General features: G+C 37.0%; 1 protein-coding gene across 1 annotated transcript in view; it reads right to left on the bottom strand.

Moving 5' to 3' along the window:
* The window catches only part of LOC124545453, a 522,016-nt gene that overhangs the window by 24,265 nt on the left and 481,739 nt on the right, over positions 1-16,012 (bottom strand). Inside the window, exons 7-14 of the mRNA XM_047124378.1 lie at positions 15,782-15,883; positions 15,257-15,386; positions 14,338-14,556; positions 12,956-13,120; positions 11,584-11,739; positions 10,368-10,598; positions 9,151-9,363; positions 3,376-3,560 (exon numbers count right to left, since the gene is read on the bottom strand). Of these exons, the coding sequence (XP_046980334.1) occupies positions 3,376-3,560; positions 9,151-9,363; positions 10,368-10,598; positions 11,584-11,739; positions 12,956-13,120; positions 14,338-14,556; positions 15,257-15,386; positions 15,782-15,883 (1,401 nt within the window). The remainder of the gene's footprint in view (positions 1-3,375; positions 3,561-9,150; positions 9,364-10,367; positions 10,599-11,583; positions 11,740-12,955; positions 13,121-14,337; positions 14,557-15,256; positions 15,387-15,781; positions 15,884-16,012) is intronic.

A 16,012-nucleotide genomic window follows, 5' to 3' on the forward strand; every position in this document is an offset into this window, starting at 1 on the left:
ATATATTCTAAGATTCTACAACAAATAGGTGTCCAAGTTACTAGCCAATAGCTCTGGGGACCGCTTCTGTGGCCCTTCTTGTAAATGAGTACAACCTGTGTTTTCTTCCTACCATTGGGCACAGTATTTTGCTATAGTTAAAAGAAGAGTTAAAACAACCACAGATTTAATACAGAACCAACAGGGATTCCATCAGGCACAAATTTGATCAAAAGGGTAAGTCTAACATTCAACACTTATAAACAGATTTTTTGACACTAAGATAGCGATAGACAGGTAACATGAAAAACAGAATGTAGGAAATGAAAATCTCTCCAATCAAAACTACCAAAATATACAACAGATGTATTATAACACTGTAAAGGAGACATTTATTCAATTGTGAAACCAAATTTTTTATTTTGATACGTAATGGTATCAATAGGTGACAACATGGTGGACAACACACAAGTTGTTCCATACAACTTCAGGTGAACTGATGGAATGATATTTCGGCAGGGAGTATTCTGGCTGTCATTTAGTGAATACTGACAAAAATGCACTGATCTCTCATATTTAAGCCCCCACTGGCACAAGTGTGATGTATCCAGTTGGCAATGTGCATGTGCTGTTTGAGCGCATGCTATTCTGCTGCAAGTATGTGCACTGTGCCGCACACCCTCCATGGTGAAAGCTTGTCTCATTGATATAAAATCTAATGTCTTCATACAGTAAAATCACAGAATATGCTAGATATGCAGAGTACAACATTTTCCTATGACAGAATTGTATGCAGAACGTATCCACAAGCTGCCACAGGGTGTATATGTGGACAAGGAAAAAAAATTCCCAGATTTCTTCCGTATTTCCCGGGTGGAAACATAGTTTTTCCCTGTTAATTGACAGTATATTTTCTCTCGGAACTGTATAACTTATCAATCCTTTGAATGGTTATGTTTTTATACATGGGCGTAGAATTTCCCGGCACTTTAGAAAACGAAACACCTTTTGGAAAGATGTTTGATGTGCAGTAACATGTACGCTGCATATTTTTGTATTACGAAAGTATAAATTCGAATTCCACCAGGCACCGCATGTTACTTTCCGAAGCATTGAAATCGAGATTGCGATGCGTATTTGTAAGCCAGTCATAGATCATGTCACGTGATCTCGCCAGCCGATGACAGTGGATATTCAGAGCTTCGGACATGTGGTGTAGTCAGCCAATAGCGACATCACCATTAAGTAGCACGAACACACGAACAGGAAAAGTTAAAGGTTATATATAATGTTGCTACACGAAAAACAAAGCTTTCACATATAATGTTGGTCTTTTATGCACGTATTACATTTTAAGACATATCACACAAATGTGCCAGTAAATTTAGTCGTTTATTCACACTCTGGTAGTCTGAATCTATGGATTTTGCTGGCAATCGTAACAACGCTCATCATTCTCAAACCCTATCAACCACATAATCAGACAGTGGTTGGCTTTCTTTCGTTCAGCTATACTCTGCTCAGCTCATATAGCCCCTTTTGTCTGCAGGAAAGATTATTTCTAGATGTGACGAGGATTCCACTGACAGAGACATCACGTACACTATGCACGGATTCACAAATCAACTTAGAATGTGTTCAACAATGTTCAAAGTCATTCAAATTATCGATAGACCAACGTGCGCTGAATGCTAAGCGCTTTGAGAAACAAGTTTTATACGAATTCCCCCCCCCCCCCCCCCCCCCAACTAGATCCAGGGCTGCTGCTGCTGTGCAATCTGGCAGCTTGGGTGCACCAGCAAAATTTTACCCCGGTAGCACCTAGCTTTTTTTTTTAACTGCGACTGCTTACACAGCCAAAGGCCATGTTTCTGTAGCCAGAAGTGGAAGAAGATACTACTCAACTGCACATGTGCGTGATCCCACTCGTAACTGCTAAAATAAATCTAATGTTAACAGTTGTGATGTCATGCTCATCGGAGGCAATTTGTTGTTACGAAGCATTGCATAGTCTTCCTAAAGCCTTTGAAACATTTTGCTGTTGGCAGACGCTTGTATGAGCACTATGTTTTGTTGCTGTATATGGCGCATTTGCTTTGCAATTTAAGTTTTATTTTAGTTTTTTCTCTCGTTCATGTTTTATGGCTGCAGTATTATTCTGCAGTAGCAGGATACAGTAATATTCTTTGTTAGCGTATTGCTTCTTACCAGTCAAAATTACAAAAATTTAACTGAGAACCAAAACAATGAAAAATTCCCAGAATTCAAAAAAATTCCCGGGTTTTTCCCGGCTTTCTCCCAGATGAAAAAATTCCTGGGTTTTTCCCGGATCCCCCAGTTGTCCCGGGTTGTAGACACCCTGTGCCATATCAACTGATAAGGAACTCAGACAGTCATGTTTCCACTGATTCCCTGATGGTGGAGCTCCAAACGTTTGACGCATAGGCCACTGTGTGTGTTTCATTGTATTTCATCAAATGACCAATGAAAATACAGTATTTGGCAACAGCGAACTTATGGGATGGAGAAGGTGAGTATACTGCTGATGTTCTACAATGTGAAGTTTTAAATTTCACAACAAATAAGTTGTCACACACAAATACTTATCTGACATAATGGTGGGCAGGGATTGAACACATCAATTTGAAATATACTGCTGCACTCCCATAGCCCTCTTTCAGTCTGTGTAATCTTCAAGAGTCTGCCAATTCAGTGCTTTCAGCACCTCTGTGGCACTCTTTCTTATGTGAAGTGAGCCTGTGACCATTTGTGTTGCACCTCCCCCTCCCCTTTGTGGACATTCGGTAGTCCCACGGTAGTTCTATCTGGTACCACATGCTTGCGGAGTGTTCTAGGATGGGTCACATACTTGTATTGCATGCAATCTCCTCTGCAGGCTGATTGCACTTCCCTAGTATTCTACGACTGCTAGTTAGTGTTTTTATTCTCCGTGTTCCCAGTTTCTTCCATTTTCTTTGTCGTAAGGTGGAAATCTATGGCTCTGGAAGTCAGATATTCACTGTAAACCTGAAGCTTACAATAGCCTACAGTTTTAACAAGCAGCATAATTCCATAAACTTATAACAAACACACAGATGATTTATCTGCACTTACAAGTGAAAAAATTGGACATTACTAAGTAAAGACAGATTATGCTTAAAGTGTTGATGAGTAACAAAATATGTATGGAACAATAACATATTTTATTAAATAAATTCCACAGATTTGTGACAAATTGAATCTTCAAGAATGAATTTATTTAAAAAGGGGGTAAGCAGCAATAATTAAAAACAACATCTATACCATTATATTCACTACACTATTTTTAATAATATTTATAAGAATCTTATTTCTAAGTAGTAGAAGAAAGAATATGAGCAAGAGATGATTAGTCACCTTGTGGTAATTAGTTCCATGAACCTGTAAGAAGAGAAGAAGCAAAGCACTCCTTGTGGAACAATCTGGCAGATGCCCAACAGCAGCTCTCCCAGATCATCTTGGTAGTTCAAATTCCTAGCATGTTTGTACTCTGAGCTCAGAAGGTTGCCTCTTGGTCCTTTTGAAACAGACCTAACAAACACCTGGGAACATAAAATCAGAATCATTTTTACACAGTAAGAAGGCCTACATGTGTAATATGGTCTGCCTTCTAGCAAGAACACCATTATCTGTTTGTCTTTGACCAAATGTGTTTCACCACAGCAGCATCAAGAAGCGTTTGTTTATTTCCTCTTCTATTGAATTTCATGTTTCTGTGACTGCCCTGATGATGAAACCTGTTAACCCCATTTTCTACAAAATAAATTTATATTCTATACTTCCATAGTTTTTGCTGTGCTACATGAACAAAAAATTACTTTGGTGGACTGTAAGTAACTGAATGAGTATAGTCAACCACTCACTCACAACACAGAGGTAATATATCATCAAAACTAGGAGAATATAGTTCAGTGTATTGTTTTATGTTGAATTCATAGAGATGTGTTCCGTCTTTGCAACTAAATGAAATGCAGTTTTGTTTTTGCCATACACATTTCACTTCTTTTCTTTATGAAGCAACTTCAGTAGCAATTTAAAATGTTGTTAGTCTATATGTGTGGTCCCGTACATGTGTGCATTTGGTTCTTATGCGCCAGCTGGCCATTTTCGGCATTATTTCACCCACATTTATTATAAAACATCACATGCACTTCCATGAAAAGTGCAAGTGATGCGCTGTAATAAATCTCAGTGTAAAATGCTGGAAATCAGCCAACTGGAGCATGGGAACCGAATGCACATATCTACAGGACCACACATTTAGAATAACAACATTATAAATCACCACTGAAGTTGCTTCATAAAGAAAAGAAGTGAAATGTGTATGGCAAAAACAAAACTGCCTTTGATTTAGTTGCAAAGACGGAACATACCTCCATGAATTTGGAGCAACTTCGGAACAAAAGAAAACAGAAAAAATGAAGATTGTGTTAGAATTTTCAACTTCTTGTTCTGTATCTATCATTTGCTGGACCCCTCCTTCCATGAGTGACTCTCTTTACACATACCAATGTTATATACATAATAATGCTGTACTTCACTACATAATCTGTACACCTTTTAGAACCCACTAATATTTGACTAGACATTTACAAATACTGGAATTTTGAGGGGATGTATATTAATTTATTTTCAGCACTCTTAACATTAATTTTTTATTAACATGTTTCAACTAGCTAATTTATTTACTCATACAAGCAGGACAGCTCGCTTGAGTGAGTTGTAAAATTACAAGGAGACAGAATGACTAAGTAGTACTTCCAAGCAGGAGGTCAAATTTCAATATTGCTGTGGCACACAATAAAAAAATACACAATATGTGAATCATACTCAAACTGGGGCCAGGGTGAACTATCCTCCTTCCCTAAAAAGACCCTATTACGAGCACACTGGCAGTTTTATATGCTGCAACCAGTGTGAGTTATGGTCGACCTAATTTTTTGTTGGTTTGACTCCTCATTACGTCTGAGGGGTTGGTCATGCACAGTCACTTTGAAGCCCAAATATTTAATATAGAAATAATTCTCAAACTCTTATTTAGTAGACAAACACATTAACAAAAAATAAAGGACACATACATAAGTCTAATGCGGGCAAAATATATGAAATAAGTGGATAAAATTCTCGTATGGCAATGATGTAAGCTAAATCAGATAGGTAAACTTCAAATTAAAGCATATTTATTTAATTAACTTTGGACATATAAGAATGGTGGCCTCACATGGATTTTCACATTCAAATGAAAACAATTAAAATGATTCATTAAGTGGTGCAAAATATGTAGTTACATAGTGTAAGCAAAGCATTGAATACAGAAACAAGTGTGAACGAAGTTAATTTAATTGCACTGTACCTCATGAAAACAGAAACATTTATGTCCATAATTGCAGCTCCCACTTTCAGTTGCAACATAAACTGAAGTTTAAACAATGGAAACTCCAGGAAGGAATATCAACAAGACAGACTGCTACTAACCATAAACAAGGCATGTTAAGTTGCAGATAGGCACAATTAAAAGACACTTACATAAAAATTTAGGCCACAGCCTTCATCAGCAAAAGAGAGAAACACACCATTCATACATACAAGCAGGCACACGCCATGCACACGATTACCAACTTCTGCACCTCGGGCCATAGTCCAGCTACCATGTGGGATGCACATTGGCAGTTTTATATGTCGCAACCGGTGTGGGTGATGGTCGATCTAATTCTTTGTTGGCTTGTCTCCTCATTATGTCTCAGGAACCCGTCACACACAGTTGCTTTGAAACCCATTCATTTAATATAGAAATATTTCTCAAACTCTGATGTAGTAGACAGACACATTAACAAAAAATAAAGTAGATGAAACCCTGGTGGAGAATGCAGTTCAGTTGTTCCAGTCCTGGGTGGCACTGAGTCACAAGGGGATTGCTTCTTCATACCCAGTCAGTGGGTATGAAGGACAAAAGGTGACTGGAAAGAGAAGGAACTGGAGATCTGTTTCTGTACAAGGTTATGAGTGTAATTCCCTTTTGTGAAGGCTTCAGTGAGGCCCTTGGTGTATTTGGAGTGTGAGACCAAAATTACCCTTCCAACCTTGAGTAGAAACTGATCTCCTATGCCTTACCATTTGAGTCAACTACCACCTTCCACATACCCACCATCCAGCCACAAAGGAGCAATCACATTCTCTGCCCAAGTTCCAACTACTCTGGTGCCCTGAAATAAGGAATATGCCACCCGCTATCCTTCCCACCCCTCCCACAGTAGTATTCCTCTGCCCACTGAACTTATGCAATATCCTCCCCCATCGTTACTCTACTTCTGCTCCCCACCTCTTGCCTAATGACTCATATCATTGTAATAGATCTAGATACAAGACCTGCCTCATACACCCTGCCACCACCACCATCTCCAGTCCAATCACAGGAATCTCCTATACCATCAAATGCAGGGCAACACGTAAAAGCAGTCATGTGATCTACACACTAAGCTGCAACCTCTGTCCTGATTTCTACATGGACTTGACAAATAGCAAGCTGTCTGTTTGCACGAATGGCCACCGACAAACTATGGCCAAGAGGCAACTGGATCACTGAGTTGCTGAACACAATGTTCAATGGAGTGTGCTTCACTTCAAAGACTGCTTCACAGTCTGCACCATCTGGATCCTTTCTATCACCAGCTTTACTGTATTACGTGGGTGGGGACTCTCTCTGCAATATATCCTATGTTTCCTCAACCCCCCTGCCTCAACCTTCGCTAGTCCCTGTCCTTCACCTACCTATCCAATACCCTGCTCCCACTCCAGCACTATTCTGCCTTTGATTCCACTAGTGCAAACACTAATATTTTTTCTTTTCTCTCTTTTTCGACTCCCCTGCTCCCCCCCCCCCCCCCCCCCCACCTCCTGACTGCACCTAGTAGCCCTAACCTGCCCCCATCACATCCCTGAATGCTCCTCCAAGTAACACTACAACACTACATCTTTCTCCACCCCTACTCTGCTCCCCCCCCCCCCCCCTGCCCCAACCCTCCTTACATCCAACACCCACACCAGACTGATTCTCCAATCAGCTGCAGTTGCTGTCTGCCTTCTGTCCACAGAAGCTGGAGATAATGGTCATGCATGTGAGTTGTGGATGTGTGTGTATTCTACTTCAGAAGACGTTTGAATGTATATCAATCTTTTCGTTGAGCTCTCCATGATTCAGAATCTCCTCTATATGGTGAGCAGCAATGTACCCTTTTCATAGTATTATTGTTATTCCATCCTGGACTTTCCAATGTCTCTACCACACACGTACATCTGCTTCACCGTGTAGCCTCCTCAACAAACTCACCGATTCTCACAACTTACTAAAGGCACTGCTCAAAGAACTGCCGACCAGCAAAAGACTATCTACGGCTTACTGCTTATGCTTAAATGCCCTTTGTGATGTCATCCTTGCTTGCTTAAATAATGGCCTCCATTCAAATTTAAAGTTTATTATACATAGACATAATGTACTACAAAACAGACAAAATTACTGTGATTACCTTGCTACCTCTCATGAAAGTATCTACACTATTTTAAACATTTTATCAACAAAGTTAATGACTGCATACCTACATCCATCTTTGCAATGCAACAAAACTTAACTCCAAATTATAAATATCTATCAAATATTTTAAAATTTTATCTTTGTGCAGGGTCCATGGCTACACCATGTTTTGAGAATGAAAGCATGGTCTAAGTAGGCTGTACTCTTTTTCCTTTCTGTGAATCAGGCTGTATTCTTTTTATTTTCCATGCAATTGGTCGTTTCAATCATGGGTCATTTTCAAGCACATATCATAAGCTTCCAGCATCACTTCATGTTCTAATAAATTGCAGGTACATGTGAACAGGTATACATCATATTTATGTGGCACAAAAACAATACAATACACATGATTGTGATTATTAGCTGACACAAACAAAAAGCTGTCACTTCATGGTATAGGTACAGCTGTTAAGATATCAACAGCTGCATCTATACTATGGTAGTTTATTGTTTGAGTCAGCTAATGGAAATAATCATGTATACGACTGTATTGTTTTTGTGCCACATACTCGCAGAAATATGATGTATACCTGTCCACACGCACCAGTGATGTATTAGAATGTGAAATGAAGCTGGAATCTTAACATATGTGTTCAAAATGACCCATGGTTGAAACTAGCCAACTGCACAGAAAATAAGAATACAGCCTATTTGGACCATGTTTTCATTCTCAAACCTATCAAATAGCAGATAGTGTTTTCTCATCCATTATAGATGTCAGGTAAAGCTGTGGGACATGCATGGTGCTTTCATTTTAGGTGTAACTGTGGAGCATCACTGGTATTGGCACATTACATATTAACTTTTAATAAATGTTCCGTAATTCTTTATACATATGCCCAATTTGAAATGTAATTTGTTGAGGTGATTACTGGCTTTCTCAACTTTCTTATGACACACATTATGAGCATATTGCATTGGTGGTTCATTTGTTATTAATTTTATAAACTACAGTAATTAGAAAAAATCGCAACTTTCATAATTTTAGGTCAAGAATTAAGTTGCAATGATCTCATCTCATTGCCAAGATTTCTTTGGCATCCCTGCTTTTCCTGTAATATGTTTGGAAGGTTTGTAATATATTTTCATTCAAATATATTGATTTCCATCTTTGTTTTGTCCTTTTTTCTACCTTTGTCTCAAGTCTAACTTTCTCAGCCAGCAGGTATGCTATATGGACAGGGGAAAACCTCTTATCCTGTTGCTTAGCCATCACTGCTGCCTGAATGCTTTGCATTTCTGTCTCTCGCTACGTGCCTTGGTTGACTGGATACATGAGTCATCAAACATTCTTCACCTTCTCTCACTTGTGAGCTGGCATCATAATGACACACCTTTCCTCCATGAGGATGGACTATTAATCCCCACCTCTTAAATGTGTTTATCAGCAATAATGGAAACCACCTCCTGAATATAAGAACTGTAAAATTTATTTATTCACATTTTTATTTATGTTTCTACTGTATTTGACCATCTTTGGAATTATATGTCATTTTTGGAGACATGAGGTAATGACAAATAAAATTTCAAAATTTTTTCAGAGACTATAAACTGGTATATACCTGGGAACTGTCAACAATATGCTGACCACGTAGAGAATTTGTGAAACTGACTCCCAGCTCTGATGAGAAGGAATGCATTGGCGACAATGTCCCTGAAGATAGTAACAAGGAGCGCACAACAGAACTAAGTTCACTGAAGACAACAGCTGAATTATGGCACCAAATATCCAAATTGCACTGCCACAGTGATCCAGCACGCAAGTCAGCTTCATTCTACAAAGACAATGCAACAGACAAAAAGTTATTATCAGCTAGAGATAGGAATGAATTATATGAAAGTTTCATAAGTTACATAAACTTACTTTAATCAATGTATCATAATTTCAATAGCTGTAATCATTCTCACTTCAAATAGTCTATTTCCTACTATCTACATTTTCTCAAGACAATTCCACTGATTTTAATTTATTTCAGCACTCAGAATGTAATTTTTGTTTTGTTTATGGGGGAGGACATATCAGTCAGTAATTTTACATGGAAGGAAGGAAGGATGATTATGGTTTAACATACCGTCAATGTTGAGATCATTAGTAATGCTGCACAAGCTTGGGATGTTTCAAGGATGAGGAAGGAGATTGGTTGTGCCCTTTCAAAGTTAACATTCCAGCATTTGAGTGGGTTAATTGAGAGAAATTGTGGAAAACCTACCTCTACATGGCTGGATGCAGATTTGAACTGTTGCCCTCCTGAATACAAGTCCAGTGTGCTAACATCTGCACCACCTTACTTGGTGATTAAAGGTGGAATACAAACTTGAGTGAAACTAGAATCCTTACTGCAAACGAAGTACCTTCCTCTCTTGTGTATGTGAGGAAGTCAAGTTGGTATGGTACGGACGCTCTATGAGATGTGGCCTACTTTGAGTGTCTGAGTGAGCAGATTAACATGTTAAAAGAGGGCAAGGACATACCCTCTCCAATAAAGCCTAGTCCTGTAGAACACTGGGATATTCAAATGAACCTTTGGAAAAGAATGAACCACATGGTCTTAACTGACATCAGGTACATGAAACTACTGCCAATATTAGTGTAGTGTACAGCAGTAGTCACTAATGTTTAAGAATATACTTCATGACTTTAAATCAATTCTTGAATTTTCTCCTGCAGGCTGAAATCTACAGAACACAATTTGGGACCATACAAGAACACTACATATATTGATTATGTGTTTATTGTATGATGGATTTACAACATGTGGGTAGTTAGAAATGAACTTACCAGACCCTTTGGCATTCTTTGATGCTTATCTCTTGTAAGGACAAAATCATAATCCTCCAGATGCTTAAGATTTTCACCATAAACAAACTGAAGAACACGAACAACACTTTCAAGCAACTGACGAGTGTTTGGAGAAAATGATATAGGATTTTTTTTGTTGTTTCTCTGTCTCCTCTCTTTCCTTTCTTCTCTCCTTTGTCGTATTTCTTCTACTATGTCACTGAGCTGAACCTGTAATGGAATTTGTAAGTCTTCCTTTTTTATTCTGTTTCGCACACGTTAACTCGGATAATATTTTTCAAACAATTGAAATAGCAGTTTTTTCTATTTTTTTAATGTCTCAGGAGAATGGTAATTTGACCTGAACACAGTTGAAACTTTGCAAGTTGGTCTTCAGTATATACCATATCTACAAAATCATTTTGCTCCACTGGGATGATGATATTTTAAATTACTTGTTTCTCCGTTTTGTTTCTACATCACTCTATTCTAAGTGCATATGATTTACTTTTGTATCAAAAGGAAAATTCACTTGAGAAAACTATAAAATTATGACATACTATTGATCAGTACTTACTTACCTACAAGATGCAAAATTCTTAGTACTGTAACACAGAAACAATAAAATTAGAAGAAGCTATCCTAGCTTTTGAGACTATTTGTTCCCATGTCAAGGATGAAAGAAAGATATGTTAGAGTTGAGAAAGTTTAAAAAAGAAGAGCATGTCAGTCAGACCATAGGATGAGGGGGCTCCGTCTGCTGTAAGGTGAAGTTTATAAACACATGTAATTAATAATTAGGAAAATTTGCAGTCCTGACCATCAAAACAAATTAATGTAAATTAACAGCTGAATCATGTTGCTACATGTACCCTACCCTACCCCTATGTCATAAACTTGTGTCCATACATTTCAAGCACTTGGGACAGTTTTTAAAGTTTCTCATGAAAAGAAGCAGTCATATGAGCAATGCAGGCACTCAACTTTCTCTTTGATTGCATTGACTGATGAATAATTTCATGGTTATGTTGCAGTGTAAAGGTGACATGTAAGAAAACTACAATTTTCTATTTATAAATATTAATCATCAGAAAAAAGGTATAAACAGAAGTTACAACTATTTTAAAAACAGATAAAACTTTTTAAAAGTTCACTTCAATATAAATAAGGCAAGTACGAAGCCGTATAAACTTTTCTACACTAAGCAGTGCCGTACCTTAAGTTGTACAATTCTCTGCTCATCTATTTTATGCAGGCCCAGACTAGCAATAGCTTTTGCTCCTGGAAGAATTAGTGTCTCCTTCCCTGCATCATCTCTTTGACCCAATGTCTGTGATGTGAACCAGGTATGGAAGCTGTTTAAAAATTCCGCCTGAAAACAGGAAACATACACACAATAGTACTTGTATATGACACAGACTGAGGGCAGAAGGGGGGGAGGAGGGAGGGGGGATGAGGGAGTGGGGAGGAGGTAGGGGGAGGGGGAGGAGAAATGGCCAATATATGCTTTCATTCACATGTATTGCACTAGTGCATTTGAAAGCCTCTCTTGTCTAATTCAATATAAATCTATATTTCAGAATGTATGTTCCATCACAAACTTTCCATTATCCCCAGTTTTTCACAAAAACATGCATTTTATCAGGTTTATTAAACAAGAAAGTAAACATATACTTTTCTCAAGGTTTGTTTTACGTTTATTTTTAACAAATTTCTTTCCCTTTGCTTCTCCGTTTTCATTCTCCAGTCTGACACACTTTAATACTTTCTTTTGTATATAAAAGTAATGATATACTTTTCCTTGATTCGCCAGGTCTCATATTTTTCTCATCCCCTTATTTTATCTAACAATCCTATGAAATACTAAGATTTCTTTTGAGTTTAACTGTATTTTTTACCTATAAGTATAAAGCACTGGCAACTCGTCTTGGAAACTGAATCACAACTGTTATTAAATTAGTAAATCTGACTCATTTCTGTCTTGTCTTTCTCATGATTCAGGATTTGGAGTAATCCAGACCACCATCCAGTGGTATGGCTACAGACACTCTCACACTGCTACTGTCACTGCTGCTGCTGCTACTACTACTACATGAATCTGACAGAAAGAATTAGAACAGTCAATAAGCTAACTGCAAAGTTTAAAATTTGAAACTACTGACAATACTGGGCTCCAGGAAACTAACAGATCAAGGATGAGAGCTAAGATAGTAAAAATGCACAGTATGCAGATGCAAATAAAATATATAGAAACATGAGAAGCAAAAATCAATAGGTGTAGAATTTACCAGTAATTCGTTTGTTAGCATAAGGAAGTGCTGTGATTGTGAATAATAAATACTAAACTTTTCTTAATTATAACAAAGATGATCCAATTGCTATTATTTATTTATTATTTATTTTTAATGATTTTAAAAAATACTTAGCATTCCATTACTGAATAAGTGTCTGTATGAATTCCATGGTTTTATTTCACTAGTACATGACAGGAGCTGCTACTAGCTGTCACAGCTGGCATAAGAGCAAGAAATCAAATGCAATTGGATGAGAATGATTATGAGACTTTACTTGCAGAAAACAAAGCCTACCAGTGGAGTATAAAGTGGATTGTTTACAGCACATGCAGAACAGTCTTTCTTGGCCTTTATAACAGACAGCATATTGAAAGATGCACTTCCGGCTTCCCTTGTTATATCTTCTATATTATGAGCTTCATCTAGGATTACTATTTCTCCTTTCAGATTTAGCTGCATCTGAAAAGTAAAATGCAAGTCAGTTATATTTAGTCCAGTATTTGTTTTCTAGTTGCACTAAATCACAATGATAAAAAAGAGGAGACAGTATTATAAAGATCAGATATTTTCGTAAGTGTTACCATCCAGTCCACTAAGATTTCTCTTTCGAATAATACACTTATTTTACACAAACTACATTTTCAAAAGCAGTGTACCGAAAAATTTTTGCAGTAAATTTTTATTTATGGTAATTCTCAAATGTTTAGAAGACACCCCTAGACAATTTCAGTTATTGTAGTATTAATGTCCCATATTAGTGTCTGCTGTACACAAAATCTTGTCTTTCAGTAAGCACACTTACCACTTTCATCACTGTCTGAAATTTATACCTGCTCCACTGTTCCTACTGATATTTTCACAACATTTCTTGCTGATGAAGTACAGCAACTTCTGGATGAACATCTAGATAGCAAATCATTATCAAATCAATGAATTTTATTTAGATTTACAATTGCTTCATATCTGTGGACCAAGTGTTTAAGCAGTTCAAGAGTGCAACTCTTTTAGCTTCAGTAGTAGTAATTTCTGTTTTGTCTCAAATTCACATTTGATGTAGGGCTGTCTGTATCTTATGATGGACTGAAATATTTTTGGTAAGATTCTGCTAAAAATGTTGTCTGTTGCATCAGAAGTTCTTAATTACAATATTTATATGCTCCTCCTCCAGATTTGATAATATTTCCTTTGAGGGCTGTCTAACGCCGTACTTTTGTTTATGTCAAACTTATCAATAGTCACAGACTGTTATTTGCAATCTTATTTTAATTCTGTCAGGCTTGCATTTCCATATTTATGTCAATCTATATTTTCCACTACTACACTAACTTAACATTTCGTGCATTTCTGTCTTACTGATAGTGCACAGTGCTTTTCAGCTTAATGATAAATCACGGAAACATCATACATTTGCACGATTGCATTTTCTCCTTAATTTTTCACAATTTGAAGAGACAAAAGTATTCACTCTTCCATCTGCATTTCGGCCAGCTCTAAATTGCTCATAATTTATTTTATTTCTTCTTATGCTCAAATAAAAGGATGATGAGAAATTTTACTCACCCAATATTTAAAATCCCAGCTCCAAAGTGATTATTAATTACACTAAAAATATTTTCCTGAAGAATGCAACTTCTTATGCTATATTATATTATTACAATTTAACTGGTATTACTTACTGAATCTCTTACAGCAGGCTCAAGCAGATAGTTATATGGGCAGATAATAAGGTCTGCTGTAGTAATTAAGGAACGTGATGCAAAGTAAGGGCAAGCATTTTTTTTGCGCCCTATATCAACAAGATCTTCTATATCCATTGGTGTTGGGCAACCTAGACGGCTGAGATTATCATGTGTCTTTATGATGCCTACATTGTCACAATAGGAACAGCCAGTACCCTGAAAAAAAAAAAATAATAATATTGCATAGACATGACTATATGATGAGTACAAAAAAAGAGTTAAAACTACAAATCCATAGGTCTAGAGATTGTTAGACTTTTTCTGCCAGTTGATGTACCTTTAACATTAAGAAATGCTTTGTATATGTGAGAAATAGAGTTCCACTGTGGTTAGGGTGCTACATATATCTATTGGTTGGTCCTATAACTGGCTCGGTAAGTCACTTGCATGTTGAATGAAGCCTGAATGAAGCCAAGTGTGAATTTGGTTCAGAATCAATTTTTTAATACTTGGCTCCATTTAAACTGATCAATATTTTACTCATTCCAAATCATGAAGGTTTTTCTTAGACACATGATAATTTTTGATCATTTTAAAACATTTTTCTGTGTTTAAAATAACTTGTTGAACATTTCACAACATTTTTACTGAATTTTTTTTTGTGAACTGTATGAAGTTCATGATCTGTGGAAAACGGGTATGTAGGCATTTGGTATAATGTTCTTTGTGGTGAAGAAAGAAAATACATGGCAGTGCAACAAGCAAGGGCTTAGCAGGAATTCTGTTTAATTGCAGCCCAGCTTATAGAAGCACTTGGGCTACATAGATGAAACAATCTGTGCATATTACAATGATTAACATTGCGTCCAACCTCATCAACATCAGAAATAAGAAATTAATTGCCTTTGGTACTTACCATAGCGCCATTAACCTTCACTGATTCCTCTTCTAGCAGTTGGCGGCAGAGTTCAGTTTTGCTTTGGAATTGTTTATCATCAGCTGCTTCATGAATGCAAAACTGTTCACGACTAGCCAGGACACACATCCTGAAAAAATTATGAGAAACTGTGGTTTCATGTAATGATACAAGTCACTGATGTTTTTATTACTGCATAACACATGGTGCATCTTCACTGCACAAATAAAAAACACATGAGAAGGTAACACACTTAGTAAGAGCATTTTCAACTGTAGCTACCTAAAGAGTTTGCAATACTACATTTTTCACTTAACATACTACATAGTATTTATAAAGTGGCCAGACAGGAATCCAGATATGTCTAGAGTCTTCATCACTGCTCCATCTCACTCAATGTATGTACATGACTTTCATACTGGCTGTGCTTTTAAGTCACAAATATCAAACCAGAGGCAGGCTACAAATAGTTCATAACTGAAGAGTGTTTATACATTATGCAGACAGTATGCTATGCTATCTTACCTCACATCCCTATATGCTGTTTTGCGCAGCTCAGAAACGACATGTTTTATTTGCATGTGTGTTCTGGTTCCATAGAAGATTTTGGGACACTTTATACTAGACCTGGAATAATAAAATTCAGTTACTGATTTAATGCAAGGAATCCTAAAGCAACAGTGTCTAATAGAATTAAGGGTGCAAAACAGTAACATTTTACAAAAATTGATAATATGAGGTGCTATCCAAAATTTT

Source organism: Schistocerca americana, chromosome 8, assembly GCF_021461395.2.
Source record: "Schistocerca americana isolate TAMUIC-IGC-003095 chromosome 8, iqSchAmer2.1, whole genome shotgun sequence".
Lineage (NCBI taxonomy): Eukaryota > Metazoa > Arthropoda > Insecta > Orthoptera > Acrididae > Schistocerca > Schistocerca americana.